The sequence below is a fragment of the Aspergillus ibericus genome (genome assembly GCF_003184845.1).
Source record: "Aspergillus ibericus CBS 121593 unplaced genomic scaffold BO80scaffold_14, whole genome shotgun sequence".
Lineage (NCBI taxonomy): Eukaryota > Fungi > Ascomycota > Eurotiomycetes > Eurotiales > Aspergillaceae > Aspergillus > Aspergillus ibericus.
In genome coordinates this window covers 130844-157095 of record NW_020292112.1, presented here as the reverse complement: position 1 = coordinate 157095, position 26252 = coordinate 130844, and the positions used below count along the sequence as shown (strand labels likewise).

General features: G+C 52.0%; 10 protein-coding genes across 10 annotated transcripts; 4 read left to right on the top strand and 6 right to left on the bottom strand.

Annotated features, from left to right (window-relative positions):
- Positions 1–2507: 2507 nt before the first annotated feature.
- BO80DRAFT_352803 (C3HC4 finger protein) lies at positions 2508–3927 on the bottom strand (the record flags this gene model as incomplete). Its single annotated transcript, XM_025715639.1, has 2 exons — positions 2508–3706; positions 3762–3927. 2 exons carry the CDS (start codon positions 3925–3927, stop codon positions 2508–2510), a joined length of 1365 nt encoding a protein of 454 aa, XP_025576418.1.
- Positions 3928–5700: 1773 nt separating this feature from the next.
- BO80DRAFT_39111 (putative NUDIX family hydrolase) lies at positions 5701–7191 on the top strand. The gene is made up of 3 exons (XM_025717173.1): positions 5701–6437; positions 6511–7023; positions 7091–7191. The coding sequence occupies exons 1-2, from the start codon at positions 6024–6026 to the stop codon at positions 7021–7023; spliced, it is 927 nt and encodes a 308-aa protein (XP_025576417.1). The 5' UTR covers positions 5701–6023; the 3' UTR covers positions 7091–7191.
- Positions 7192–7203: 12 nt separating this feature from the next.
- BO80DRAFT_404237 (MutT/nudix family protein) lies at positions 7204–8344 on the bottom strand (the record flags this gene model as incomplete). The annotated part of the gene is made up of 4 exons (XM_025717673.1): positions 8123–8344; positions 7924–8016; positions 7527–7767; positions 7204–7442 (listed from the first exon to the last, which is right to left on the bottom strand). The coding sequence occupies exons 1-4, from the start codon at positions 8171–8173 to the stop codon at positions 7204–7206; spliced, it is 624 nt and encodes a 207-aa protein (XP_025576416.1). The 5' UTR covers positions 8174–8344.
- A 515-nt stretch (positions 8345–8859) lies between these two features.
- BO80DRAFT_39081 (uncharacterized protein) lies at positions 8860–11012 on the bottom strand. The gene is made up of 4 exons (XM_025717164.1): positions 10801–11012; positions 10457–10744; positions 10017–10394; positions 8860–9965 (listed from the first exon to the last, which is right to left on the bottom strand). The coding sequence occupies exons 1-4, from the start codon at positions 10925–10927 to the stop codon at positions 9109–9111; spliced, it is 1650 nt and encodes a 549-aa protein (XP_025576415.1). The 5' UTR covers positions 10928–11012; the 3' UTR covers positions 8860–9108.
- A 165-nt stretch (positions 11013–11177) lies between these two features.
- On the bottom strand, positions 11178–13097 carry BO80DRAFT_424004 (dihydroxy-acid dehydratase). Its single transcript, XM_025719177.1, has one exon. The coding sequence runs from the start codon at positions 13055–13057 to the stop codon at positions 11183–11185; it is 1875 nt and encodes a 624-aa protein (XP_025576414.1). The 5' UTR covers positions 13058–13097; the 3' UTR covers positions 11178–11182.
- Positions 13098–14418: 1321 nt separating this feature from the next.
- On the bottom strand, positions 14419–15220 carry BO80DRAFT_443888 (HAD family hydrolase; the record flags this gene model as incomplete). Its single annotated transcript, XM_025721393.1, has 2 exons — positions 14419–15144; positions 15212–15220. The coding sequence occupies 2 exons, from the start codon at positions 15218–15220 to the stop codon at positions 14419–14421; spliced, it is 735 nt and encodes a 244-aa protein (XP_025576413.1).
- A 1831-nt stretch (positions 15221–17051) lies between these two features.
- On the top strand, positions 17052–18772 carry BO80DRAFT_463770 (initiator tRNA phosphoribosyl transferase family protein; the record flags this gene model as incomplete). Its single annotated transcript, XM_025722617.1, has 5 exons — positions 17052–17437; positions 17530–17564; positions 17631–17803; positions 17864–18530; positions 18618–18772. Exons 1-5 carry the CDS (start codon positions 17085–17087, stop codon positions 18770–18772), a joined length of 1383 nt encoding a protein of 460 aa, XP_025576412.1. The 5' UTR covers positions 17052–17084.
- BO80DRAFT_424001 (aldo/keto reductase family protein) lies at positions 18617–20001 on the bottom strand. Its single transcript, XM_025719176.1, has 2 exons — positions 19250–20001; positions 18617–19174 (listed from the first exon to the last, which is right to left on the bottom strand). Exons 1-2 carry the CDS (start codon positions 19763–19765, stop codon positions 18839–18841), a joined length of 852 nt encoding a protein of 283 aa, XP_025576411.1. The 5' UTR covers positions 19766–20001; the 3' UTR covers positions 18617–18838.
- Positions 20002–21246: 1245 nt separating this feature from the next.
- On the top strand, positions 21247–24134 carry BO80DRAFT_424000 (alpha-actinin, sarcomeric (f-actin cross linking protein)). The gene is made up of 4 exons (XM_025719175.1): positions 21247–21612; positions 21766–21832; positions 21939–23546; positions 23608–24134. Exons 1-4 carry the CDS (start codon positions 21557–21559, stop codon positions 23812–23814), a joined length of 1938 nt encoding a protein of 645 aa, XP_025576410.1. The 5' UTR covers positions 21247–21556; the 3' UTR covers positions 23815–24134.
- Positions 24135–24415: 281 nt separating this feature from the next.
- Positions 24416–26229, top strand: BO80DRAFT_404217 (putative RNA binding protein). The gene is made up of 7 exons (XM_025717672.1): positions 24416–24489; positions 24577–24642; positions 24894–24925; positions 25003–25040; positions 25117–25177; positions 25225–25294; positions 25356–26229. The coding sequence occupies exons 1-7, from the start codon at positions 24451–24453 to the stop codon at positions 26034–26036; spliced, it is 987 nt and encodes a 328-aa protein (XP_025576409.1). The 5' UTR covers positions 24416–24450; the 3' UTR covers positions 26037–26229.
- Positions 26230–26252: the final 23 nt, after the last annotated feature.

The following is a 26252-nucleotide window of genomic DNA, read 5'->3' as shown; positions in this document are numbered from 1 at the left end:
ATGGCTAGTTCCTCGTTCTGGCCCCCGTCCCAGCCACAGCCCACCCGTCAGATAGATCAACGGTCAACCCACATCCGGACGGACAGACATACATCCATCAGCACGAGCAGCCAGCCGGCAAGCACATACCGAATAGGTAGAGCTGCACTAGTGGAAGGGAAAATCCCCTGGTTCGCAGCAGGATGGACCTGCCTAGTCGCCTCTACCCTACCGTGGACTGGGTACCCAACTGCTCCTTAGTACTCCGTATACCCTGGCTCTCCCCCCGGCCAGATGGTTAGTGGTTGCCTTTTCCCATGCGACCCATGCACGTTGCCGTCCAGAGCCCTTTTCTTGGCGGTCATGGATCTAGAGCCTAGAGCCCAGATGGGCAATCGGTCGGTCTGCCTGCCTCTATCGACCTCCATCATGGTCTCCCGGATGAAACCCATCCACCAGGACCTAGCCTTGGCCTGACCCCTTTTCGACTTGTTTGCCACCCTGGTACGCCACGTCGACTGGCCTAATGCGAACTATCGCTCACGGATCCCGAAGAGTATACTCCGTATACAGTACTCCGTTGTTGGGTTGTTTTACGTCTACTCCGTACTCGCGTTGTGCTCTTCTCGTCAGGGTTCAATGGATTCTTTCAGCAGCAGGGGTATATCTTACTCCGGGATAAGCTTATTCATCGGTTCGTCTGATCGCTTGTACTCCGTACACCGTGATGACCGCAACGTCCCATTTCCAAGCTATGGTGTAGGGCCACTTCTGTCCCCTTGACCAGCTTGTCCCCTGTCCCTTTCGCAATCGCCAGCTCAGCTCTGCACACAGTGTCGACTTTATCACGCCAAGCGCGTGTCCTTCTAGGTTTCTTTGCTAGACAAGTCAGTCACTGCGCTGGCAGTACCGCCGGAGGTGTTAATATTCCTTGTGAACACGATGATGAGTTTTCCCTGGCCCTGGCAGACTCAGCGCATCTGGTAAAAAGTAGCTCATTCTTTCGAGAAATAACCAGAAACCCACCGACTTTGCTATGAGGGTTGACAGTGTTACACCCGTTGTTATCTGGTGAGTCGGGCTGCCTCTCACAAAACCTTGAAGTCGATGAGATCGATGTCGCTGGACGCCCGGAAGTAGACTTCCGAATCATCAGAGGAGCCATTCTACTTATGTACGGAGTACTCCAACTCTCGGTTTGCTGAGATAAGGATACCCAAGTTACTTCTTACTTGCTTCCTTTACAAAGAATTTCATGTCTTCCCTACACGCTGCATCAGCTCCATCAGCCGTCCCCTTGACCTACTTAGACACCTAAGGCTCAACCCCAACGAAGCTACCAACAGCCTGGCTCGGAGTCGATAAGTACAGAGCACGATTAGGTTCTTTCCGACTGCAGCTAACTACCACTTACCCCAGATTTCATCGTGTTGTACAACATATCAAACCCATTGTTACATAGTATACAATCATAGATCTATGTCATACTCTATACAAAGACACTCAACCATCATACGCAGTCACTGTACGATGATACTAGTAGCAACAGAAACAACCAACAATCGACAATCGACAATCGACAATCAACAATCAACCACTACGAACTGACAGAACTACATCCCCAAGCCACTCACCCACCCAACCCCAGTATTCAACATCCACACCCACCCAAAAACACACTCAAACCCCAAACCCCAGAGTGAACGAGACAAACGACCTCGATCCCGATCCCCCCCCACGATTGGCCGATCGAAAAAAGCACCCCCCCCCCTCCCCACCCTCCATGCATCAGTTTATCGCCGGGTATGCCAAAACCAGCGACACCGTTTCCGAAGACGAAGGAAGGAAATCGATTCGTTGCGGGCGACTGCCACGCTTATGCAGGTTCGCCTGATCGAGGCGTGGGTACGGAGTACACAGTATTGTCATGATGGTTATGGTTATTATTAGTATGAGTATGAGGAACTGCGTATGTGCATACATACGTACTGGATACTAGTATGGTAGGAGGGAGGTATTAGGATTCTTGACGGGTAAAGTAAGTAATTTTTCAATGGTAATCATGGTAATGGGCAGCCAGAGGGAGGGTTGATGCATGGGCGGCCTAAGGATGGGACTAGCAGGGATCGGAATCGGAGACACTTGTTTAGTCTACGGAGTGGAGGAGGGCGAGCTGAACGGAGCTGAAAAGTCAAGTGTCGACTGTATTGCCTATTCCGTCGGTCACGATGGAGCTATGGAGGGATTTACATGGGAGCAAAGGACGGTGAGAAGGGTCGGAGAAAGTCAGAGATCACGTAGGTTGAGTACGCACGAGACATTAACGTCTTGGCAGGTTATAATCCGCGCCATGCGCGGTATTCTATTGGACTGTATGATCGCTCTTCTTTCTCGCTCAAAAAACCCCGTACGATGCATATAGCCAGACAGTGGAGCCAGACAGTGGCAGCTAACAAAATCAGTATCCATGCATGGAGTACCCACGACACTACCTCAACTAGGAAAGAAAGATTCGCATCTACATCCGGTTAGTGAACGACAAGCCAGATCCAAGACAATTCAAGTGTCCATACCTTCTGTTTCACAGTGGCTCGGCACATCACACAGGTAGGCTGTCCACCGAGCATGCCGGATTCCAGCGCACTGCTCGGAATCTGAATCTCGGCGCACCATCGACAAAGGACGGCATGACCACAGGGGAGCAACACCGTGTCAACTAGCTGGGCGTAGCAGATTTTGCACTCAAGTGAGACCTGCAATTCATGTCCTTCCTTCGGTTTGGGGCGACCATCTTTCGGGTTATCAAGAGTCGGAGGTGGTCCAACAAAATTGGCCCCCTGACCATGACGCTGGCGCTGGCGCTGCGTAGGAGCCCCTGAATGGGCCTGCGAAGCCGGGGGGTTGTATTGACGTGCATGATGGAGCAACTGGGTCATATGCATTCGTCGAATCATTTCCAGCCGCTGCGGGTTAAACCGTGCATATGCCCTTGCGGATCCTGCGTTCATCGGAGCCGACGACGCCGTGGCCGTTGCTGAGGGCTGGCCCGATGAAGCCTGTGTGGCCGTCATCCTTGCGGAAGCGACGGAGGAACCATCATCCGCCACAAGACGTGGCCTCAGTCGAGGGAGCGGGCCCGCTGCATGAGAATGCCGTTGAGCTTGCGGCGGCTGTTGATAGCCCGGCGAGGTCGGTGCTGGGGAGAGGACAGTAGTGGTGCGATGTAGAGTCATTGGTTGGTCCGCTCCCAACGCAGACCCCGATTGTGGAGTCGGCACATAAGTGCGAGGTCGAAGTGTAGCTGGAGCAGATTGTGTCATGTCCGAGTTGTTCATCGATGTGCTGTTCGGTTGGACAACGCTAGGCACGGATGGCTGCGTCATCATGGACATTGGCGGCTGCATATTGCTGGAGCGCTGATCCCGCTGCGGGTGGACAGGAAGGCCGTGGTAGCTATACTGGCCCTGTGGACTGGAGAGACTCCGCGCATGAAGATTGGCGTACGTACGACCTTGATCTCCGGTAGGGACGTATTCCAACTGGTGACCAATGTTGTTCAGCTCACCATAATACTGGTTCGGCGTATAACGGGGCATCGTAATAAAGCCATTGCTCAGGTACATGAAGGGTCTGGATGGAGATTGCTGCTGAAAAGAAATAGGTTGACTGGTCGTGGTGTTGGGTAGGAAGACGTTCTGACCTCCAGCGGGGTTCGGGACTGTAGTTGCTGGGGCAGAATTGTTACTAGATTTGCAAAAGGATAGATGCAGAGCGCCACTGACCTTGGTAGAAATAAGTAGGACGCGACGCATCAGACATCACGGCATCCATGGGACTTTGGGTGTTAGGTTGAGCTAGTGTTGCCGAAGTCGGCGTCACTTGGGTGTTGATATTGCTGAGAAGGGTCACAGGAAGCCCGCCAGTAGGAGCTCCGGTCACAGAATCCATGATGCCTCGATAGTCGTCGCTTCAAACGTATTGCTAGAGTTCCTCAACCGTGGTCCTCTAGTGGCGGGTCAGCTAGCAGCTACAAGCTTCTAGCTTCTATTCTCGAGGAAAGGGGGCTCAGGATTGTGCCAACAAAGGCGTAGATAGTGTTAAGACTGTGAGAAGCAGAAGGAGAGTAAATATATATACTAAGGTGACAATGTGCAGAGCCTGTCCACTTCACTAGAACAGGGTAACTAGGGATAGTGAGTGGTCATTCCAATGGGGAGCTCTGGCAATGGATTACACCCTGTCCGTGAAGATAGGCAATGGCGAGGAAGCCTAATCACTGCAGCATGAACTGAGATATCCAAAGTCGTTTTGCCTGTCACTGCAACTGAAAGATCATCGGAACTTTCCACGACAGAGACGAAGATTTGTATCAGTGTCCACACACACAAACTGTGAATAGTCTCAAGACGATGTAACTGATAGCATGTCTGTAAATGTAACCAAAACCAAAGAGTTGGAAAGGCCCGGCAAACATGACCCGCAGCTGATAGCTTAATCCAAGCAGAGATATAGAGTGAATGCATACATGCTGTTCAGTAGTGCCTTCCTTGAATCTGCTGCCCCAGAATCTTGGTCAATGTGCTTGGCTGAGTATCGTGAATGCCCTGGCGTAAACTCTAGAGTGCTGACTTTCGAGGTAAATGCCGGATCCAGCGTCCTCGCAATGATCCTGCCGAGAAAAGACTAGGCCCGGCCTTGTCGTTGTCCCACGTTGGCTATTATAGTCAGAATGACTGAGAAGCCATGATCGATCTACCGAACAATGTTGTTGAGATGTCCAAAGCAAGCGAGCGAGCGGGGATGGGGTGGCTATAATAGAGCAGGATAAGTCGAAGCAAGCACCGAAATGGCAGGCAAAACTTAACCCAACCGAGTTCCTGGTCTCTTCGAGCGCTACTAACTCCCAGCAGGGCTCGAATTCCAGGTCTTTGGTTTCCCGGATGGGATCGTCCAAAAGCTCGTCGAAGCACCGGGCTCGGATCGCGAGACGGCGACACGCCGACAAGCTGGAACCGCCGGGAAACCAGGCGCCTAGACAATGTCAAGACTGTTGGGGACAACAGCCCACGGAAGAAAGAGGGAAAGGGGATTGGGAGAGGCCGGCCCCAAGAAGGCTGACGACGAGGACTGGCGCCTAGGAGACCAAATAGCCGATCCAATTGGGCTTGACGGGGCTAGCTGCACGGTACTACTAGATGAAGGAAGGGGGGGGCAGGGGAAAGGAGAAGAGGCTGCAGATGGAGGACAATCTCCAGCTGGTCAGACGGAGCAGAAGGAAGACGACAACTCAGGAAGAGAGGTAGTGATGGAAGGAAGGTTGGATTGGAGGGTGTCAGTGTCACCGTCGGACCCCGCAAGAGACGGCGATCCGCTGGGACCATTCCTGGGACCTACTTAGTAGGTATGAGAGGCCGGAGGTTGGTTGGTTGGCTGGGGGGTTGGTTGGTTTGGATCCGCTAGAAAGTCAGTACATAGTAGTAGTTAGTAGTACTTTAGGTACTCCGTACGAGGGGGACAGATAGGTAGGATAGGTACTCCGTAGGCAACCTAGAAAGGAGGTTAGAAGCCGAGCTCTTCCAAGCGATGGTTTGGGCGGTGGTTCAGGTGATTGGGATGGCCTGGATTGGAAGGAACTCGAAACGGAAGGCTGCTCCGGCGTTCAGACCCTCCCAATAATATTTCCCTCTTGCCTCATTCATCCCATATCGCATCGGCGGTCATTTCCGCCTGGTAGTAGATAGGTTATGGTATTATTTGGCACCACCTGACACAAGACTACGACTACTACTTTAAGAGGAGTAATCCTTATCGTTGGTGTTGGTCGGACTCCGCGGAAAGGCTGCGAGCCGACGACGTCATCCGCTCCTAGCTTTCTCCGCCTCGACATTCTTCCCCCTTCGGCTGGGAGTTCTGTTGGAGCCGATTAAATGACCATTACCCACCAACTACACAATACGACCAGATAGGTCCGACCACAGTGACTCTGCAGACCCCTGATCCAGAGCTTATTTACCCATTGCTCGACCGTTCCACCTGGTCGGTTCATGACGCCCGCCCGGTGGCTGTCTGTGCGGCATTTGCGACCAGCTCTCCGCTTCCCTCCCTCAATCGTCAAAATGTCCATCTCCACCTTTACCATCCCTCGCGACCTGAACCAGGATGTCTCGCCCCCGTTACACGTCTCCTGTGCGGCAGAGCTGTCTAGGGAAGACCTGCTGCGATTCCCGGCCTTCCGGGTCTGGCTGACCACCTTGCAACGCTCCTTGAGTCGCCAGCAACATCCCTCCCACGAGTTCTCCAAAGATCCTTACGTCCTGCATAAGATTGATATCCAGGCGGTGGACTATTTTGGTGGTGGACGCTTAGGCTTTCTGAAGCTGAAGGCGGACGTGTCAAATGGTAACGGAGAGACGCTCCCGGGAAGCGTGTTCTTGCGCGGTGGCAGTGTAGGAATACTGGTAATTGATCTTTCTCTATCCATCGTGTCCCTACATTTTCTGGACTCGATACTAATGATGTCCCTCTCCATAGCTCATACTACAACCGGACGATGTGCCCCATTCGGTGGAAGAGGAGAAGCGTGCGGTTCTGACAATCCAACCCCGTATCCCTTCAGGCTCTCTGGCCTTTCCCGAAATCCCAGCTGGCATGCTCGACGATAGCGGATCGTTCGCAGGGGGGGCAGCAAAGGAGATACAGGAGGAGACAGGCTTAACAATACCCCAAGAGGAGCTAATCGACATGACATCGCTGGCTCTGCAGTCGGTGGCGGAACCTAATGACGGCGAGACGCTGCAAAAGGCGATGTATCCCTCGGCCGGTGGGAGCGACGAATTCATCCCCTTGTTTCTGTGTCAAAAACGAATGCCGCGCGAGGAGATCGACAGTCTGCAAGGAAGATTAACTGGACTACGACTGCACGGAGAGAAGATTACGTTGAAAGTAGTACCATTGAAAGCTCTATGGAAAGAGGGTGTGCGGGATGGAAAGACCCTTGCAGCGTGGGCGCTGTATAGAGGACTCAAGGAGGAGGGGAAGCTATAGGCGGGTCTCCATGCTCCGAGTTTGTGTGACTCTGGTAGCGGAACCACTGACATCGACACTGATTCAGATATATCGCATTCGACATTCGATTGGCAGTAGCAGTGAGGCTATCCGAAGACCAATTGGGATCCTGCATTCATCGTGCAAGACAATACTAAATCCGGGGCTACTATATACAGCTCAAAGCTTGAATCTCTTCGCGAGTTGGATTCCCTCCGCTATCGTGCCCACGCGAGCATCGATGGCGTATCCTTCCTTCTCGAGTTTCTTCATTTCCTCAAACAATGAAGCCAAAGGCACAGTGAAGCACTCGATGAACTCGTTATCTTCGAGCTCCGGCTTCGGGTTCTGGTTCTCAGGCAGGGACATGTCCACTCGGACATGCACCATGTTGAGGTTGGTGTTACAGAACCCAGGGTCTGGAAGAAACTCCGGTCAGCGCTTTTGTCCCTGACCGGGCCCGCGGAAATAGGGTACTCGCTCGACGAATGGTTTAGACTTACCGTTGTACATGACACTGCTGGTCTCCTCCGCCACACCGACGTAACCCGTTTCCTCCTTGAGCTCGCGCACAGCGCACTCCTCCACGGTCTCATTGGGATCAATCAGACCGGCCGGGACCTCAATGACCACCTTGTCAATTGGCGGGCGGTATTGCTTCTGTAGGAGAAGTTCGGGTCCGCTCTCCTTATTAAGGATTGTTACGATTCCCACACCGTCGATCTCACAGTTTGGGGGGCGTGTCTAGTCTCGTCAGTGCTCTACTAAAGACACGTCTTCCCATTTTCTAGATCTATCATTCTAAACTTGCCCCCTTTAAGCCCTGCAGCAATCATCCGGAGCATCACTGACTCGGAGAAATGGTCACACAAGTAAACAAGGAACTTCATAAATTCTTACCTTGCGCTCTGCAGACTCCCACGTCCTCTCCACACCATTGGGATCGGTATAAGTCGTCATGACCAGTCTAGTCCACACAGCTTCCTGGGGGTCCTAGTCGATGTTAGCATACCCACATCCTCACACTAAACATCCCAATCGCCCACAACCATAACCCCCGAGAACACCAAGAAACAAGACAGGGGTGGATAATACCCACCAAAGGCCCCGTAGACAGCAACTTCGACTGAGCGTACTTCGGATCCGACATGCTGCCCAACAAGATAGCAGAAAGACAAAGTATATGAATGCGCAATCTATGCAATCTAAAAATTCACGAAACACTCGTTCTCTCCTCTATACTCTAGAGAATAATCGTATTCCCGCCTAGGAAGAAACGCAAGTGCAAGTGCAAGTGCAAAGAAACTAGAAAGAGGGGGGGGGGGGGGGAAAGTAAAGTAAACACGTCCGCAGGTGTCTGACGTAGCAAGAGGGGCAGACAGGCACAAGCAACCGTCTCTACCTAATTGGGTTAGAGGGCTAGCCCTTATCTTATCGGTGGTTGTTGATGCTGCAGTACTAGTAAGGCGTAGGTATATATGATGTTTGGCAAGGGGTGGTTTAGAGTAATGGAAAGTAGTGAGATGGCTTGATGGGGTAGGGTGGGGTGACTTTGAATGGATGATGTAGATGAATAGGTAGGCTTGTTGTTGTTGTTGTCTATAGTTGGGAAGTCATCGTGTTTGCGGTGTCGATGCTGGGATTGGTTATGTGGTACGGAATATAGTGCTGGTATGTATTAGTGTTTATGATATTGAGGTTTAGTGAAGAGGGATGTTCCAGTTGGTAGGGTTCATTAACTAGATAGAGTAGGGGAAGGGGGGTGGGGGAAGGTGATATAATATTGTGTTCTGGCCAGTTGAGAGATTGAATATTGATCTAGAACATTCTTATTTATTGAGTCTGGCTGATTTCGCTTAGCAGTCACAAGCTATGAGATGTACAGGCAATGTAGACGACAGTTTCTCAAATCCATGACACCTAATATTAGATAACAGCAATAAGAATGAATATAACTTCCGCCTCACGTCAAACCATGTCGTCTGCATTCTCCCCAAAACAACCCCTTTGAGTAGTAATCACACTGGCACCTCGTGAGTACTGATTCCACAGGAAACAGGTGGGAGAAGTGAAGGCCTCAGCCAGTCACCGGAATTGTCGCCACAATTCGAACGGCCAATGCGCTCCCTGGAACTTCTCGTCTGTCATTACTCTTACCACCGGTGATACAGGACTACTCGTCCCGTTCCGGTTCCCTCCTAGAAACAAGAATTTCAGACTGTCGTGACGAAGTTTGGTTTCTTCCCATCTGTGTATGGGAACCCATCCGTCATGTGGGACACTGAGGAGTCCCGCTACGGTATCTCGCAAGATCTCATTTGTACGAAGTTGGGGGTACATTTTCAGGCCCTCCCAAATAACCGCTGGTAGGTCAGGAGGGAATGGGCTCGGATCCTCAAGGCCAAATTCTTGCCACCTTTGGGCAACGACTGACAAGTCTTTGCATAGACCTGGAACACCATCTCTCCAAACTCTCCAACTACGTAACAGCGGTTGGAATAGGTCGGGTCCCAAAGACCTAGGAGCAGCAAAAGAGGGTACAAAAGTCCCAATGATATCTTGAAACTGGAACGAGCACAACGAGCCCGCTGGCCCATCAATGTAAGAGGCAAAATCTGGGGTGTCAAAAGCATGCCAGAAAGTCGGGTCAACACTAGCATTGTGCCAACCGATGATTGCGGTAATCACAGTAGGGTCATTTTCGTCCACGAAGACCTTTCTCTTTTGCAAATTGGGGTGCCATAGCAATGGAGAAGCAACTGCTTGGACTATTGGATCCGCGCAAATTCCCTTGAGCAGCGGGCGGCTTTGCTGCAGGAGATCAATCGCTGCCGCGAGAGTCCCGTAACTAGCAGGTCGCTTCGGTTGGTGCGGGTCGAGGTATGGAAGCAATGAAAGACCAGCATCAACGAGAGCATCGCTATATTCACTGAGAGTCTGCCCTTGATTAGTTGTAAGTATTCGGTCGAAACAAGGCGATACTGGGAACCTACATGGTCCGGGGTTATGGGCCACACGGTGATATGTCCTTGGGTCACAGGAACCGCAGTCCCAGTACCTGGGATTACAATGAGGCCCAAGACCGAACAACGGATTGACGTCTAGAAGCTGCTCATCGGGTTTCCCACGACCGCGTGAGAAATACAGGCTTCCATACCCTGGGTAGTCCAGTTCGGTAAGGTGGCCGAGTAACCAGTAAATTGTGGCAACGCAACTTAACTGATCAACCCCAAGCATATCGGGCCACTTTTTGTCCAGCGGGACGCCCTCGGCATGGTCCATGATGATATATGGCCATCCAATCGAGTTCTCGTCCCCGTCACCAAAGCTCCAGTCATGGATCTCTGGCAAGGGTATAGAGGTCTGGTCATCTACTGAGTAGCAGTTAGTCCCTTGACTTTCATCTAAGGACAGCTTTGTACTCACGACTCACAGAACTCAGTCGTGGCAACTTCCGACCGCGTTATGAGCGATGGCGATCCGGCAGATCGGAAGGGCAGCTTAGCTACCACACGCTTGCCATTGTTTAGAGTAAAGATAAAGACTCTGTTGGATCGACCTTCGACCTTTTCGCACTTGGCAATCGGGTCAGAATCCGGGAAGAGGGAGATGATACGCCAGCAAAGAGCGTCAAAGTCAAAGTCGATATGGCGGCTGCTCCTCTGCGCGTCATCCTGACGAAGCCATTTCCCACTCGTGTAACTATGGGGATCAAAAGCAACTGCATCGTCGCGTGTGAGCCGACTTGCGGGGAAGTATAGATGTAGGGGGACGTACACTGTGATGGGAGATATGCTACTTGTCTTCGAGGGGGCCGAGTAGGCTCGGAACGTGCTCCTAGGTAAGAAAGCACCGGATGGGTTCGAGGGATGCGATCCGGGGTATCTGGGGGGTATAGCGACATAGCAGATAGGAGACCAAGGGAAGAGGGGGAGGCGATGGCCAGACTTGAAGCAATAGATGATACGCAGTAAACCTGTGAACCAAACGATCTCCGCTGGTGATCGGAGCGCCAGTTGGGCCGCGCCAGGAGGCCGCGGATCCATCCGGTCTTTCCCGTTCGGGACCTCCCGCGGTGCGTCCTACTTGTAGTACGATGTAGCATCTGGCATAGAGACTCAGGGATACTATGATTCTATATGATTGGAAAGCAGTTCAACTACATTGGTCCATCCGTCACGCACCCATGGCTGGCATCGCTCACCAACTTGGCGTACTTGCTCAAAGTGCCCTTCTTCGCCCGAGGCGCCGGCGCCTTCCAGACTTTCCTCCTCTGCTCCATCTCTTCCGGCGAGATCTGCAGATCGACCACTCTTTGTTCGGCATCAATCACAATACGATCACCATCCTTCGCTAGCGCAATGGGGCCTCCCTCCATAGCCTCGGGCACAATATGACCGATCAAAAACCCGTGACTGCCCCCAGAAAATCTCCCATCAGTGAGCAGGGCAACATCCTGGCCTAACCCAGCACCCATGATGGCCGAGCTGGGTTTGAGCATCTCAGGCATGCCAGGACCACCCTTGGGGCCCTCATACCGGATGATGACGACTGTCTTCTCGCCCTTCTTGATCTCACCGCGTTCGAGAGCCTCAATAAAACCATCCTCATAATCGTAGCACTTGGTGGTGCCTTCGAATCGTAAACCTTCTTTGCCGGTGATCTTGCCGACTGAGCCGCCGGGGGCCAATGAGCCGCGAAGGATTTGCAAGTGACCGGTTGGCTTGATAGGATTGTTGAGAGGCCGGATAATAGGCTGGTCGGCGGAGAAATCAGACCACGAGGCTATATTCTCTTTCATTGTCTTGCCAGTCACAGTTATGCCGGAGCCGTCAATAAGACCTTCCTTGAGCAAGAACTTCAGGAGTGCTGGTGTGCCGCCGATCTTGTACATATCATGCATGACATATTTGCCGGATGGCTTCAAGTCGGCCAGGAATGGGGTCTTGTCCGACACAGCCTGGAAGTCATCAATAGTCAGCTTGATGCCAACAGAATCGGCGATGGCTATCAGATGCAACACCGCGTTCGTGCTGCCTCCCAGGATATTCACGACGATCATAGCATTCTCAAATGCTTGCCGAGTCATTATATCCTTGGGCCGGATATCTTCTTTGAGCAAGTTCTTCACCGTCTGGCCAATTCCTTCACACTCGGCTTTTTTAATCGGGTCCTCCGCCGGTGTACTGCTGCTTCCAGGTACTGTCATACCAAGCGTCTCGATCGCTGTAGCCAGCGTGTTTGCCGTGTACATACCGCCACAGGCACCAGCACCAGGGCATGCATTGCGGATGATGTCGAATCGCTGTTTCTCATCGATTTCGCCGGTGAGGTACTGCCCGTACGATTGAAAGGCGCTGACCAGATCAAGTGGCTGGCCTCCTGCGCTGCAGCCGGGCTTGATACTGCCACCGTACACCATGATACTCGGGCGGTTAACACGACCCATGGCCATCAGAACTCCTGGCATGTTCTTGTCACAGCCGGGCAGCGAGATATTGGCATCGTACCACTGGGCATTCATGACCGTCTCAATACCGTCAGCGATGATTTCTCGACTCTGCAAACTGAAACGCATGCCAGTTGTGCCCATACTAATGCCATCCGATGCACCAATGGAGTTGAAACGCATGGGAACCAGGCCTGCCTTGGCTACCGAGTCGCGAACCACTGACGAAAGGTCCATCAGGTGCATATTGCAGGGATTTCCTTCAAACCACACCGATGAGATTCCCACTTGTGGCTTGGACATATCCTTCTCCGTCAATCCCGTCGCGTATAGCATCGCTTGAGAGGCACCCTGAGACTTGGGTTGTGTAATCCTGCAGGAGACCTTGTTCAGAGTCTCGTCGGCATATCGATGTGTGGTGGAGGACAGAAGACGCCTAGATATTCGTTGGCTCCATCCGTCAGCCTTCAGACTACCAAGAGGCGCTATGTAGTATACGAACGAGGATGATTGACTCTGCAATGGCACTCGGCGGCCGAATGCCAGAGCTCTGGAGGCTCGCGCCCGGGAGGCAGATGCGATCATGGTCGGCCTTGATGGGAGGAGGAGGGGGAGAGGAGAGAGGAGAGAGCAGATTTTTCTTGTTTCTTGGAAAATCAGTCAGACGCAGGCTGTAGACCAATTTATATAGCCTGCTTCTAACGACTGACTTTGATGAGAGCCATCATAGTCCAGGTGAGTCAGACAACCCCCCTAGTTCGACCGGGAAAGTTCCCTTCCATCCAACGTAGCAAATGAGTAAAGCTGTCAGACCTTGCATTCCCATAGTAATTCGACGAACAAAAGAGGAATCGACCATAGATCTAGCCCCGCGGGGGGTTGTATGATAGCAGCACCTCCAATCAGACGAGGAATATTACAGCCGATTATCCGAAAGCGTCGCAGACATCCTCAAGCTTTGCTCCATGATGGAGCAATCTAGCTGTAAATGCAGGCAAGGCTATGGAGATGGTGGTAGCAGTTAGAAGCACCCGGGACATCTATAGATCCTTCGTGTCGATCTAGGCCCACCGGGCCGGAGTTGCGCGGCCGCTCCCCGGGCGGGCATTTATAGTACATAAGTAGTGTGTATGATGGTTGGGGTAGTCAGCAAGGCCAGGTATGGGGGACGGAGTAGTGCCCGTTGGGTTCGCATGCAATAATACTGCTATAGTAACTCGCGCGGGTGGATTTATCCAGTCGGAGTTCCCGAATGTTGTACTCCAGTAACAGGTACTGATGCTAAAGATCCAGGGGCCTAGTGCATTCGGCCTGACAGTCGGTCAGTCAATCCGATCAGATAGTCTGAACAACGAGGCTGAACTTTTAACGCCGTGCAACTCAATGCCCACATGACCATCGGGCTCTGCCTACCTACCTGTTCGCCTTTGAGGCACTGGTAGCTAGAGGCTAGGCTGTAACTGTTTTTAAGTATCATGGCGATGGGCTTGTCTATATAGGCAGAGTCTACTTGCTAATTAGTACTGCTTACTTTATGGGTGTGATTTAACCTGGTTTAATAAGTAGATCCTTTGATGTTTAGCGAACAAAGACATAAGTTAACAGAATTTTTCTATTGTATCTGGGCAGGCAACAGGCTCCCGAACAAAGTATCTGAATCCATATCACCTGTCAATTAGAGGATCGGGTAGTAATGCATGTATCCCGGGTGATGGAGTAAATTATAAGACAACAGTGTGCTGAATGGAAAAAGAGATGATACCCTGCGTGGTGGAACGAGACGAAAAGTCTACACGAGTGAAAATGCAGATAATGGTCATCTGAGATATCATCAACTGAAGTGAAAGAAGTGACCCCAAGCTCCGAAACGACCAACTCGCTTGCTATCATGGCTTCGTGTTCATATTCGTAGATAGAGTATCAAGACAGCAACATCTGTCATTGCTTCAGGCCGCCTCGATTTCGGAGAGACATTTCTCGAACTCACTCCAGTCCTTCATGATAACCTTGGCACCCAGCTCTTGCAGACGCTGGGACATTTCAAACTGCTTGTCATCACCGTGGTAGCTTCCGACATAGCCAATGACTGGGATGCCGGCACGGATGGCGCTGAGAGCACCGGACTTGCTATCCTCAACGGCGACTACTTCTTCAGGCTTCTTGTTGCGCACCTCGAGAGCATGAAGATAAATAGCCGGATCGGGTTTCGAAGTGGGCTTGGGAAGTGAGGTGGCTGCACTGAACACGTTCTCGGGGTCGAAGTACTTGTCCTGTCCAACCTTCTTAATGGAGGCACGGACGCGGCGCAGAGCAGACGAGGAGACCACTGCGAGGCCGTACTTCTTGGACTCGAAAAGCTTCTCGAGTTCTTCAGTAACTCCAACGCAAGGTTGAGCTTTGTCGGTCAATTTGGCAATGACCTTATCCTCCTCCTTCTTGACATATTCCTCAAGTTCCTCCTTGGACATCTCGAACTTGTACTTGGCCTGGAGAGAGACCATCATTCCGCGGAAGTTCTGGCCAACGAAGTCCTGGATAAGCTGATCTCCCGTGTAACGATCCGAGATCTTCTGCTTTTCCAGAATTTCATTGGCAAGATCAGCACAGGCCTCAAAGGCCAACTCCTCCGAGAGGACGAGGGTGTTGTCGCAGTCAAAGAAAATCTCAGTAATCTGCAATCAGAACCATGTGAGCACATGTGAACCCATGCCATCATGACGTGGGGCCCAAGTAGCTTACCTGCGGCATGTTGGCTACAAGGTTGGTAATGAATGCTTTGTTGAGAGAAGATACGTTGTACGGTGGCGATCGTGGAGTCCCGTTTAGGTAGGCAGTGAGAAAGGAGTTGGCGTGGAGAAAAGACGTAAAGGAGATGATAGGAAAGAAAAATGTAGTCTTTCCAAGAGGCAAGTTCTAAGCCGTGGAGGATGGGGAAACAAGAGGGTCTGGTATCTGATGAAGAACACGGAGAAAGAGGGGCAGAGGCGAGGGCATTCAATTGGTTTAAGTAGTAGTGGAAGGGGTCAATACAAAGAGAGGACCAGGCGAGAAGTGGTGGTACCTTGTGTTCAAGGAATGGGGCGGGACCCAGACACGGAATGACGCTTGAATTCAGTGGCTGATCGAGAGCCAAAAAATGGCAAGGCAAACAGTAAGGGAATTTACCAGCGGTATTCAAGGTAGGAGCGGGGCCTGAGATCATACACAGGGTGTCGACTGTACGCACTACTAACGGAGTGCACAGTACGGAGTAACGAAGTACTACTCAGCAACAGTGATTGACCCCCATGACGTTATCAACTGGGCGACTTCCCTTTCTGCCGTCGGGGCTGCGCAGCGCTAGAGACTCGCGCTAGTCCTACTCCAGCAAGCACCCGCTGCCAGTCGGCGTTCGAGTTGCGCTCGGATTCCCCCGCCTTCTAGCCCGCTGGGGAATAGCGTCATCACCTGATGGAAAGGCACCGAATCCTCGCCGACCATCTCCTCGTCTTCAATTCCCGGCTTTCTTTCCTCGTCGACGCCTCCAAGCCCAGTGGTGAAGCGCAGAGCCAATCGAGAGGATTCCATTGCATGTATGTCTAAGTACATCCCATGTGCTTGGGGGCGGCACTGCAGGAGTGGAACCCCTGAATTCTCCCATTCCTATTATTCACTACTTCGTATGTCTCTACTCTCTAAAAAGAGCCTGGTCTCCTCCCAGAGATCCCAGACTATCCAGACAGGGGCCAAAGGTTCTCTGTACTGACCAAAAACAAAGTTTATCTCCGTATCATGGCCTCACATACCAGTCACCGGGTGTGCTCATGCGAGGGGCTATAATCGGACGCAGCCTCCATTAGAATGCGTCAAATCTCCGTCTCAGTGCTAAATACATCTCCCGGAGTACAGTATTCCATTGCCTAGCGTTAATTAGTGAACTGCCTGGATTTGGCAGTAGTTCATCGCCAAGAGTTAGGCCACGAATTACCAGGCGGCGCTGGGTATACCAGAGCACTGTGACGGTGAAGAAAATACCATGCGGTATTATAGGGAGCCATGCGGCGAAATGAAACCGTTCCATGGGGTCAAGGGGCTTGTTCTCTCAGGCCGGCTACGGAGCACGGAGTACTGGCATCGCAAATGCAACTGCCCAGGGTTCTCACAGCGAAGGCTGGTTTGAGATACCTAAAGAGCTCCCACACATTGTCCATTTACCGGGGGAAAGCCATGGCTCCAACCCCAGATGTGGTGCAGAAGACCCCTCAACACTAATTGTATGGCTGGCAAGGGCGGAGATCTGTAGGTAGTACATAGTACCTGTGTGCTGTAAGTAGGTGCTGCTATGTACTATGGCGGGAGGCGCTCCACCCCGCGTGTGGATGGCTTTCGAGTCGGCGCCGGCCTTAAATGTGGGCCGATCATTGGCCGGCGAAGAAATTCTAATGGCGCTTGCATTAGAGCCCCTCATTTTCGCATCTGATTTCATTCTCATAGGGACAAAGTCTATGATGTTATTTCCTCCTGCCCGAGGCATGCCGTAACCTGTTCCGCGAAATTCACTTACCTTTCCTCTCTCGACTGTGATACGACCCGACTGCTGCCATCAGAGCCAATACGAAGCACTCCGGGAAACATGGGATCTGACTCTGGTTCCGATCCCTACCCCGTGTCCGTTTCGTCCCTTCATTTCCCCTCCGCAGAGCAGCAGTCCATTTCTCAAACGCTATCCGCGTTGCGACGATCGGCACTCTCTGTCACCAACCGATTGCGTTCCATCGAAGCCGACGCAGCTTTTGTCCGCGAGGTTGCAGACCATTACAACCTTCCTCTCATCGCCAACGAAAGATGTGGAAGCTGGTATATCCCGCCTGAAGTCAAGTCGGGCAGTGCGTATTTCAAGAGTACAGACGGTCATACGGGCCAGTGGGACTTCAGCTTCCGCAGACTAAACCTGCAGCTTTTACCGATTGCAAGAGAGCATGGGGGGTCAGTGAGCCTGTCATTCGTGACTTTTGTCATCCCTGCTGATTGTTCTGCTCTCGGGCTAACTGACTGGTGACTGTTATTCGTTGATATAGTTGCATTATAGTGGACTCGACGCGCCGGGGCAAATGTAAGTGTTACCAATTAAATCCTGCAATCGACCCAGTCGCGGTCTGTCTCACGAGGTGTGTTCCAGTGATGCCCGATGCCCTGTCCAAGACTATCCCGATATGGTGTGCCGTCATTAATCGGTCGTTGTTCCCTTCTGAGACTACCTATCACGCTGTAGAATTCCCACCAAACTATTTGGGCGCTTCCGAAGAGTCACAGATCGAGCGGAGGATCGATGGCTTCGTCAAGTCGCTTGAGGTAGTTTTGCTCTATGGTGGTTGGTTATCCTTTCACTTCTTGTAGGCTAATATCTTATAGGACCTGAAACTCGACCTGGGTGAACTCAGGGAGCAGCTTGGAAAACCCATCCGGATAGCATGGGCTAATCGATCCTACTTCCATCCGACGGATCTGCATAAAGGAGACAATTATCACCTGTTGGTCCTCTGTTCTGCATCTAAAAGGGTCCATGGCGCGGAGATGTCCGAAGGCGGCTACATCCAAGGAGCAGGGGATGATAGCGAGAGTTGGGCCTATGGTTTGACTCCTCCGGTCTTTTGGGCTACCAGGTCAACCCTCTTCCAGCAGTCCGAGGAAGATCTGCCGATGGTAATCGAGCAGTTGGTAGACGAGCACCGGAAGAAGGACATCGACCAGAGAGCCATCCGTATTGCGCCCACACGAAACCTTTATATCAGCCAAACACACCCGCAACTGATCAAGGACAGCGGTTATGATCTTGTCATAGATTGTAATGCGAGTCTGGAGGCAGCGGAAGGTAACGCAAAGCGCCTGAACCTCGGATGCGGATCTTCCAAATTGGGAAGCCGCGACCTACGCAAGCATTTAGACCGAGTCCAGGATTTTGTCCAGTCGCGTCTGAGCTCCGATCCGTCGCAGTCCTTGCTGGTGACATGTGAAACTGGAAAGGATCTCTCTGTCGGTGCTGTTCTTGCCATATTATGTCTATTTTACAACGAGGAAGGTAAGCCGCCAGCCGTATAGATAAGACTGTCTATTACTATCACTAGTACTTAGTGGCGCTTCACAGCTGATGCTGATGGTACCTCAGGCGAGCTCACTGCTGCACCCACCAACCAACCGATTGGCAAGCAGTTCATCCGGCAGCGTCTTGCCTGGATCACATCGTCCAAGCACGATGTAAATCCCTCGCGATCTACGCTGCAATCGGTCAATGCCTTCCTTATGCAACGCCCAGATTACTGATCGTATGGATTCTAGCATGGTCCTGCACACTCAATCAATTAGATCTATATATAGCATCGCGACGAACTACTCGTTCTCAACGGCCTCAACAATGGCGCCACTGCTCCCCTCGTCGAGAGCGTTCAGTACCGCCATGTCCTCCTCGCTGATATCGAAATCAAACACATTGGCATTAGCCGCAATCCGGTCCGGATTGTCAGTCTTAGGAAGCGGAACCCATTCCTTTTGCAGGGCGTAGCGTATCAGGACCTGCTGGGTCGTCTTGTTATACTTCTTCGCCAAATCCACGAGTGTAGGGTCGTTGGCTTTATAGTTCCGCACAATGGGGGAATAGGACTCGACGATGATGCCGTTCTTCTTGCAGTATGCATCGATAACACGTTGCTGACACCAGGGATGGAGCTGCGATATCCAACTATTAGCCAGGCCAACCTTCCCACAGTAAGGGTCAACCGGAATGATTCCGGATGCACTCACCTCGATCTGATTCACATGCGGCGGCCAGACCTTCGCATACGCCTTCATCTCCTCGATATGTTTGACCCCGAAGTTACTGACACCAATGCTCTTAGTTCTGCCTTCCTCCAGCAGCCTCTCCAGGGCCTGCCATAATTCCTTGCGACCCGACGAGCCGGACTTGGAGCTATGGATCAAGAACAGATCAACATATCCGTCCTTACCCCCAATCTTGTCAACGCTAGCCACGAGTCTCTCGTAGGTTGCTTCAGGCGAGCCCGCTGGGCTGAGGATTTTGGTAGTCACGAAAATTTCGCTGCGGGGCAGGCCAGACGAACGGATGGCGTCGCCAACCTCTTTCTCGTTTGCGTAGAACTGGGCGGTATCAATGTGCCTGTACCCGGTTTCGAGGGCCTTCAAACAGGACTGCACACATTGTGTGGAAGGTGACCGATAGACGCCGAATCCAAGGCGGGGTACCCTGACGGAGGAATTGGGAAGCGGCAGAAGGTCTGTGAGGGAGTAGTTGGCCGACATTATGGAGCGATGATTGGACAAGGAAGAGAAGAACCAGTGTCGGGAATCTGAGGAGTTCGATCAACAGCGGTCGTCAAGATGCGTCTTCGGGGAGAATGACATGGAGAGGGGAAAGCCGTTCAGTTGGCTGGCGTTTCCGCTTCGCGCGCGGGTCCCCATCACGCCTCGGCGAGTCCGATGATATCATCAGCCCACCTTTCGCCTCTTCCTGCCTCCCGGACCCCTCTGTTGGTCTTGTCAACTATACTCTGGAGCACTATGATGGACATGTGTATATAGATTGGGACTTGTACCCAAACTAAATCGGAATATATGGGCACTGCGCAGCCCCGCATAGGTATCTTGTCCGTCTTGAAATATGGGGCACTGCTACAATAGTATCCTCGCCCTTGCAGACGGAAAGGTAAATGTCCGACTCTACCACGGTACCTTCTCGCGTGCGTAATATCAAATCTTTGTCCAGCAGTACGAGGGGGCACTCCACTAGCAGATAGATACACCTGGTATCTCTCTCAGCATGATTGTCCTTGTTGCTTGTCTGGACATGGTACAGCTGGCAGGAGGCGTGGGCCGAGCGCCTCGGGTACTAGGAGACGTCGCCTGGAAATCACGTCTTTGGGCGACAGCTGAAACCCCTCTTTCTCTTCTACTAGATTCTAGCGTTTGGTATTACTATGTAGTATCAGCGCTGTGGTGGGTCACCCAAGAATTTGATCAGCATCTCTCGGAGAATTGAACAATGAATCACCGGGAGGCCAGTCTATTCACTTTCGGATTGCATTAACGAGTCCAAAGCGAGGCAAACCTCACTTGCGTATCTCCTGGCTGGGCAATGGTCTCCGGGTCCAAGCCACCCGACATTCCTCAGATCCATTGCACTCGAAGCCTGCGGATAAAGAAAGTATGTTACGGAGTAAAAAGGAGGCATTTTTTTCATCCTGGTGGAAAAGCGTTATCATCCGTTCTTAGTGGTCAGTAAGCGCCCCTCCCCGGTACTAGTACTATAAACAGAAATCGGATCAGCTTCCACCAACTGCCGGGTTTTGGAGATAAGTACTCCGTATCACTATCTAGATAGACTTTAAGCCAAGGGCCCGGAATGTATCCGCCATATGAGAATCGCTGATGGTCTTCCGTCTGGGAAACCCCCCCCAGAGCTGGCAAGGATATGAGGAATGATCAGAGGGGGATGGTTCTTGACCGGCAGCAGCCGACCGGAAGACCAACAACGGTGGTTGCTGTGGGGGGAAAGTTTGTTGACAGGCCGGGCATCGGCAGTGCCAGCGAAGGAGGAGCCCCTTAACTGGAACTCTTCATACATACTAGCAACTACTACTTACTCCGTACTACTCCTATCTAACTTGAAGGTGCCTTAGCGTTGCTTAGGTATCTACTTGGGACGAGTCGAGGCCTGCGCTACGGACTGCGACGGCCAACCGCCAAACTAGTCCTCCGTACTAACCAACGCTCCAACGAGCTAACGATTATTCATTCTTCTTTCACTAACTACTCCGTACTCTGCGCCCAACCGCTAGGCCATTCGATCTCTTGCAATCCAACGAATCGCAGCCCCCCTCCCCCCTCGTTCTAGCCACTCCGTCCTGAAGATCCTGCCTTTTCCATTCAAGTCTGCCTCCCCAGGGCTCCATTCACCATCCACCGTCCACACCATCAACGCCCTGTAGCCAGCCCTCCAGACAGACAGGCAGCAAGCGCTCCCTCAGTCCGTGCTTCAATCGCCCAAATCTCCCCGCCCGCCCTGGATGTTTTCGACCACGCTCACCATTCATCATGTTGACGGTTGAAAAGCAGTGGATTAATGTACAACAGAAAACCTTCACCAAATGGTCGGTACTAGTCTGTTCTCGCCTCGTCTCGCCTATCCCCACCGCCGGTTGAGAGGCGTTTCGGTCCCCCTCCTCCTCTCACATGCCAGAAATCTTTTCTTCTCTTTATGCACTCTCCCGAAGCCAACGAAACTAACCCTTGATCGTCTGCAGGCTCAATGATAAGCTGAAGGTGCGGAAGATCTTCATCGATGATCTGGTAGTCGACCTTTCTGACGGTGTGAGTAGATTCCTGGCTCTACCCTTTTCGAACGGAAATCCATGGGGTGGCGATCTGTGGTGACATAGAGGAATTTCAATTGCTAATCGCCTTGTCAAATCTCCAGGTCATCCTTATCCATCTGCTTGAAATTCTCGGTGGAGAGTCACTCGGTCGATATGCCTCGAAGCCGAAACTGCGTGTGCAGAAGTTCGAAAATGTCAACAAGAGTCTTGATTTCATCAAGGGGAGGAGGATCCCGATGACGAACATTGGAGCGGAGGACGTGGTAGATGGGAATCGGAAGATCATTCTGGGCTTGATATGGACACTCATTCTGCGGTTCACGATCAGCGACATCAACGCGGAGGGAATGACCGCAAAGGCGGGTCTTCTTCTGTGGTGTCAACGAAAGACCGCTTGCTACGAGGGGGTTGAGGTGCGGGACTTCTCCACTAGTTGGAATGATGGTCTGGCCTTCTGCGCTCTCTTGGATATTCATCGACCGGACTTGATCGACTTCGACGCACTGGACAAGAAAGACCACCGGGGGAACATGAAACTTGCCTTTGATATCGCGGCTAACGAAATAGGCATCCCCGACCTGCTCGATGTTGACGATGTCTGCGACGTGGCGAAGCCTGATGAGAAGTCACTCATGACATACATCGCTTATTGGTTCCACGCTTTCTCCCAGCTTGAGCGCGTCGAGAATGCCGGGCGTCGGGTGGAGAAGTTCATCAACAATATGCATGGTGCATGGGAGATGCAGAATTCCTACGAGCGGAGGATGAAGGAACTATTGCGCGTGATCAGAGCACAACGAGAGGAGTGGAAGGGATCCTCGTTTGAAGGCACATACAAGGATGCAAAGGAGCAAGCCCGTCAATTTTCCTTATACAAGAGAAACCAGAAGCGACAGTGGGTTGCGGAGAAATCGGATCTCGCTGCTCTGCTCGGAAACATCAAGACAAAACTCAGCACGTACCGACTCCGCCCTTACGAGCCCCCAACGGAGCTAAGTCTCGAGGTTTGCGATGAGGAATGGGAGGGCTTGACGCGTGACGAGCACGAACGTAGTCAGCTTATTAACGAGACTATCCGGGATATCAAGAACGCTCTCCGTCGCTCCTTTGCAGACAAAGCAAATGATTTCGCACTAACGCTGAAGACGCTGTCTCTTGCGATATCTGGTCTCGATGGTGATGTAGAAGACCAATTAGCTCATGTCAAGAGACTCAATGACAACCTTCCTCCCCTTGATGCGTTCCTAGATACCATTGCGGCGCTCGACGAGCAATGTGCCGAGGCGAATATTGAAGAGAATGACTACACCACATATACTTTAGATGAACTCTCCTACGAGCTGAGTCTGGTCAAGTCCAGCATCTCCAAAAAGCTCGCTTTTCTCGACAATCAACTTGTGGCTCGGAACATGACCAACCTTACCCCAATCCAGCTGGAGGAGTTCGAGTCTGTTTTCCGACATTTCGATCGCGACTCTTCCAACACCCTCCATGAGCTGGAATTCTCGGCCGCTCTGGCCAGTCTTGGCCTCGTATATGATGAAGAGGAAATGCATGACGTCTACGTTGAGACATGTGGTCCAGCTCGGCTGGCACAAAATGCCGGTGTTAGCTTTGAGCAGTTCATTCGATTCATGGTCAGCGTGACAGAGGATCAAAATACTGCCGAGCAGGTTTACCAGAGTTTCCGCGAGGTTGCGGATGGCAAGGTATGTTCTTCCCTGGAGTCGGCCAGTTGTTTCAGTTCCAATCAATGTCTGACTTGTGTAGCCATACGTCACGGAGCTCGACCTTCGGCACTCCCTCATCCCCGATGAGGTGATTGAGCACCTTGTCCAAACTATGCCACCACACAATGGTCCGGATCTCCAAGAGGATAGGGATCTCCCTAAGTATGACTACATCAGCTTCATGGAGAAGATGATAGAGCATAACAACAACAACCAGAGCAACGCTCCTGTGAATGGCGGATGTTAATAGATGTCTTTTGCATTGCACTACCGGTGTTTCCCTCTTTCATTTCCTTATCTCCCTTCTGGACAGTATGGTTGAAGGTTGCTATTGGTGTTTTCTGGAGCTAAAAGGGAGGGGTGTGTCTTCGGTGACCTTTTGACCATGCATACAGGACTATGACCGAGGCGTCTTTTCTCTTCCTTTTTGCATCACATTCATGAGCTTCTCCTTGTCTGAGCTTCTCTTCCTAGCACGAGGGTTTGTACCATTCCAAGCATGTACATCATCCTAATGGGGCGGAAGTATTTACAAAGATTCGCAATCAAACTCTTGTTGCAAAGCAGTATTATATCTCGCCAATGTATTAGAGGACTGCACCGGTAGAAGTCACTCTTCCTTCAGCGAAGTAGGCACCTCTTAAGTATCTATCCAAACAAGCACCATTACATAGTAATAATCACGTGATTGGTACTTGCCAGGGCGGTCTGGAAGGCGCGTTTCGGGCTGGGTCCGTCCCAGGCTCACTCCGACCTTTAGCTTTCTACTCTCACTCTCCATTGCTTTACACCAGTTACTTGTCCGTACTGCAAGTTTGATATCGGTACCACCTCAGCTCTACTTTTCTTAACTCCGATTTGAATATCTCCCGAGTTGCCCAACATGGACCGCAGCTTGGATGAGATCATTGCGGAGCGTCCTGTAAGGTCCTTGCTAACACCTCCGGGATGACAAGTCTAAGTAGGCTTGTTAAACACCATGCATGTGGGCTGACATGACTTTGTGTAGCAAAAGCAACAGCAGAACCGTGGCCGTCGCCCTCCTCAAGGTCGTCGCCGTGATGGCGTAAGAAAGGTACCCACCCTCTCATCATCCAGTCCCTGCTCCTCGTTTTGCTTGCGAGTCTATACTCACCACCGGGGCTTCCAACAGGTCCTCCCTCCTTGTCTCCTTTCGAGCATTGCTCGCGCATCGTGATAAGCAATTTTCGCTGGCCTCGTAGCATCGTCTCTTGCACAGGCAGACGGCCGCGAAGTGCCGCAAATGATGGAGCTGTACCTAGTGTAACTTCGAGCTGACCTTCTCTCTCTATTCGATCACAACAGCCTTACAGAGAAGACCGTCCTGACTTAGATCTGTAATATCAACACCTTTGTTTTTCCCCGTCTCTACAGAATAAGCAACGGTTTTGCTAATGCGTCACTCAAACTGCAGTGATTGGGTTCATGACAAGTACGAAGACGACAGAGATGGTGCGTTCCGAGTCTCTCTCCTGGCATAATGCCTTGGAAACCCTCCGTGTTCGACTTTTCTTAACACCTTGCTCAGCACGCCCTTCTCGTGCCCCTCGACGTCCGCGCGGTGATCGATACTCCCCATCTCCCGAGCAGTATGTTTACCCGAATGTTTTGGCGGATGGTTAATCTAAGTATATAGCAATGCGCCTACTGGGGCCAAGCTTCGCGTCGAGAACATCCACTACGATATTACGGAAAGTGATCTCGAGGTAGGCCTGATTCTGACCCTGGACGCTTCGTGAGAGTTACCTGACACACGGTGTTTTGAAGGATCTGTTTACTCGCATTGGACCCATCAACAATGTTTCCCTCGTTTACGACCGGGCAGGCCGCTCGGAAGGGCTTGCCTTTGTGACTTACAGTCGCATCAGTGATGCCCGAACTGCCATCAGCGAGTTCGACGGCGCAAACGCCAAAGGCCAACCCATCCGCTTGACACTTATCTCGACTGGAGGTGGAAAACGCGAGCGCAACCCATTTGATAATGTGGAACGCTCGAAAGGAAGTCTATTTGATCGCGTCGAGAGACCTCGCGACCGAGACGCTCGGAGTCTGAGTCCCGGCAGCAGAAGCGGCAGTCCTGATGGAGGTGCACGCCGCCGTCGGGGTCGTCGTGGCGGGGGTGGTGGCGCCGGTTTCCGACGCAGCGATGTCTCCAAGCCGGCTCCCGAGCACATCGACAGATACGTGCCTGGCCAGCGGTCGCCGACTCGTCGACCCGCCAATGGACGCCGCCAGGGTGAGAACAAGGGCGAAGGCCGCCGCATGGTCAATGGACGGCCCAGGAAGACGCAGGAAGAGCTCGATCAGGAGATGGACGACTACTGGGGTGGAGCTGCGAATGCCGGTGCTGGCGCGGCCGACAAAGAGGCTGTCCCTGAGGAGCCTCAGCAGATTGCGCCCGCGTCCGCGGCCGCGGCCGGCGATGACGATATCGACATGATTGAGTGAGTCGTACACTTAAATTGACCTCGGCACTCAAGGCGTGCGATGGCTTCTTTCATCTTTGTAACTAGTACTGGCCTGGATTGGAAAAAGACATCTTAAATCAGACTGGGAAGGCATAGCGACGGCGGGTCACCTGCTGCTAGTTCAACGGATATGTAGTTCTCTTGATATTGTACAGGATGGGCATGGTGAACACATCGGTAGCTTCCGACCGGTAGT

Bases quoted from the DNA above. Each gene is read 5' to 3' on its own strand.
- BO80DRAFT_39111 (XM_025717173.1), top strand. From the start codon at position 6,024: ATGACGCCCGCCCGGTGGCTGTCTGTGCGGCATTTGCGACCAGCTCTC. The intron at 6,438-6,510 runs GTAATTGATCTT...CCCTCTCCATAG, and splicing joins GTGGCAGTGTAGGAATACTG to CTCATACTACAACCGGACGA.
- BO80DRAFT_39081 (XM_025717164.1), bottom strand. From the start codon at position 10,927: ATGTCGCTATACCCCCCAGATACCCCGGATCGCATCCCTCGAACCCAT. The intron at 10,745-10,800 runs GTACGTCCCCCT...GCGACGATGCAG, and splicing joins AGCATATCTCCCATCACAGT to TTGCTTTTGATCCCCATAGT. The intron at 10,395-10,456 runs GTGAGTCGTGAG...GCTACTCAGTAG, and splicing joins AGTTGCCACGACTGAGTTCT to ATGACCAGACCTCTATACCC.
- BO80DRAFT_424004 (XM_025719177.1), bottom strand. From the start codon at position 13,057: ATGATCGCATCTGCCTCCCGGGCGCGAGCCTCCAGAGCTCTGGCATTC.
- BO80DRAFT_404217 (XM_025717672.1), top strand. From the start codon at position 24,451: ATGGACCGCAGCTTGGATGAGATCATTGCGGAGCGTCCT. The intron at 24,490-24,576 runs GTAAGGTCCTTG...GACTTTGTGTAG, and splicing joins AGATCATTGCGGAGCGTCCT to CAAAAGCAACAGCAGAACCG. The intron at 25,041-25,116 runs GTGCGTTCCGAG...CACCTTGCTCAG, and splicing joins GTACGAAGACGACAGAGATG to CACGCCCTTCTCGTGCCCCT.
- BO80DRAFT_424001 (XM_025719176.1), bottom strand. From the start codon at position 19,765: ATGTCGGCCAACTACTCCCTCACAGACCTTCTGCCGCTTCCCAATTCC. The intron at 19,175-19,249 runs GTGAGTGCATCC...TGGATATCGCAG, and splicing joins CGCATGTGAATCAGATCGAG to CTCCATCCCTGGTGTCAGCA.
- BO80DRAFT_424000 (XM_025719175.1), top strand. From the start codon at position 21,557: ATGTTGACGGTTGAAAAGCAGTGGATTAATGTACAACAGAAAACCTTC. The intron at 21,613-21,765 runs GTCGGTACTAGT...GATCGTCTGCAG, and splicing joins CAGAAAACCTTCACCAAATG to GCTCAATGATAAGCTGAAGG. The intron at 21,833-21,938 runs GTGAGTAGATTC...TCAAATCTCCAG, and splicing joins TAGTCGACCTTTCTGACGGT to GTCATCCTTATCCATCTGCT.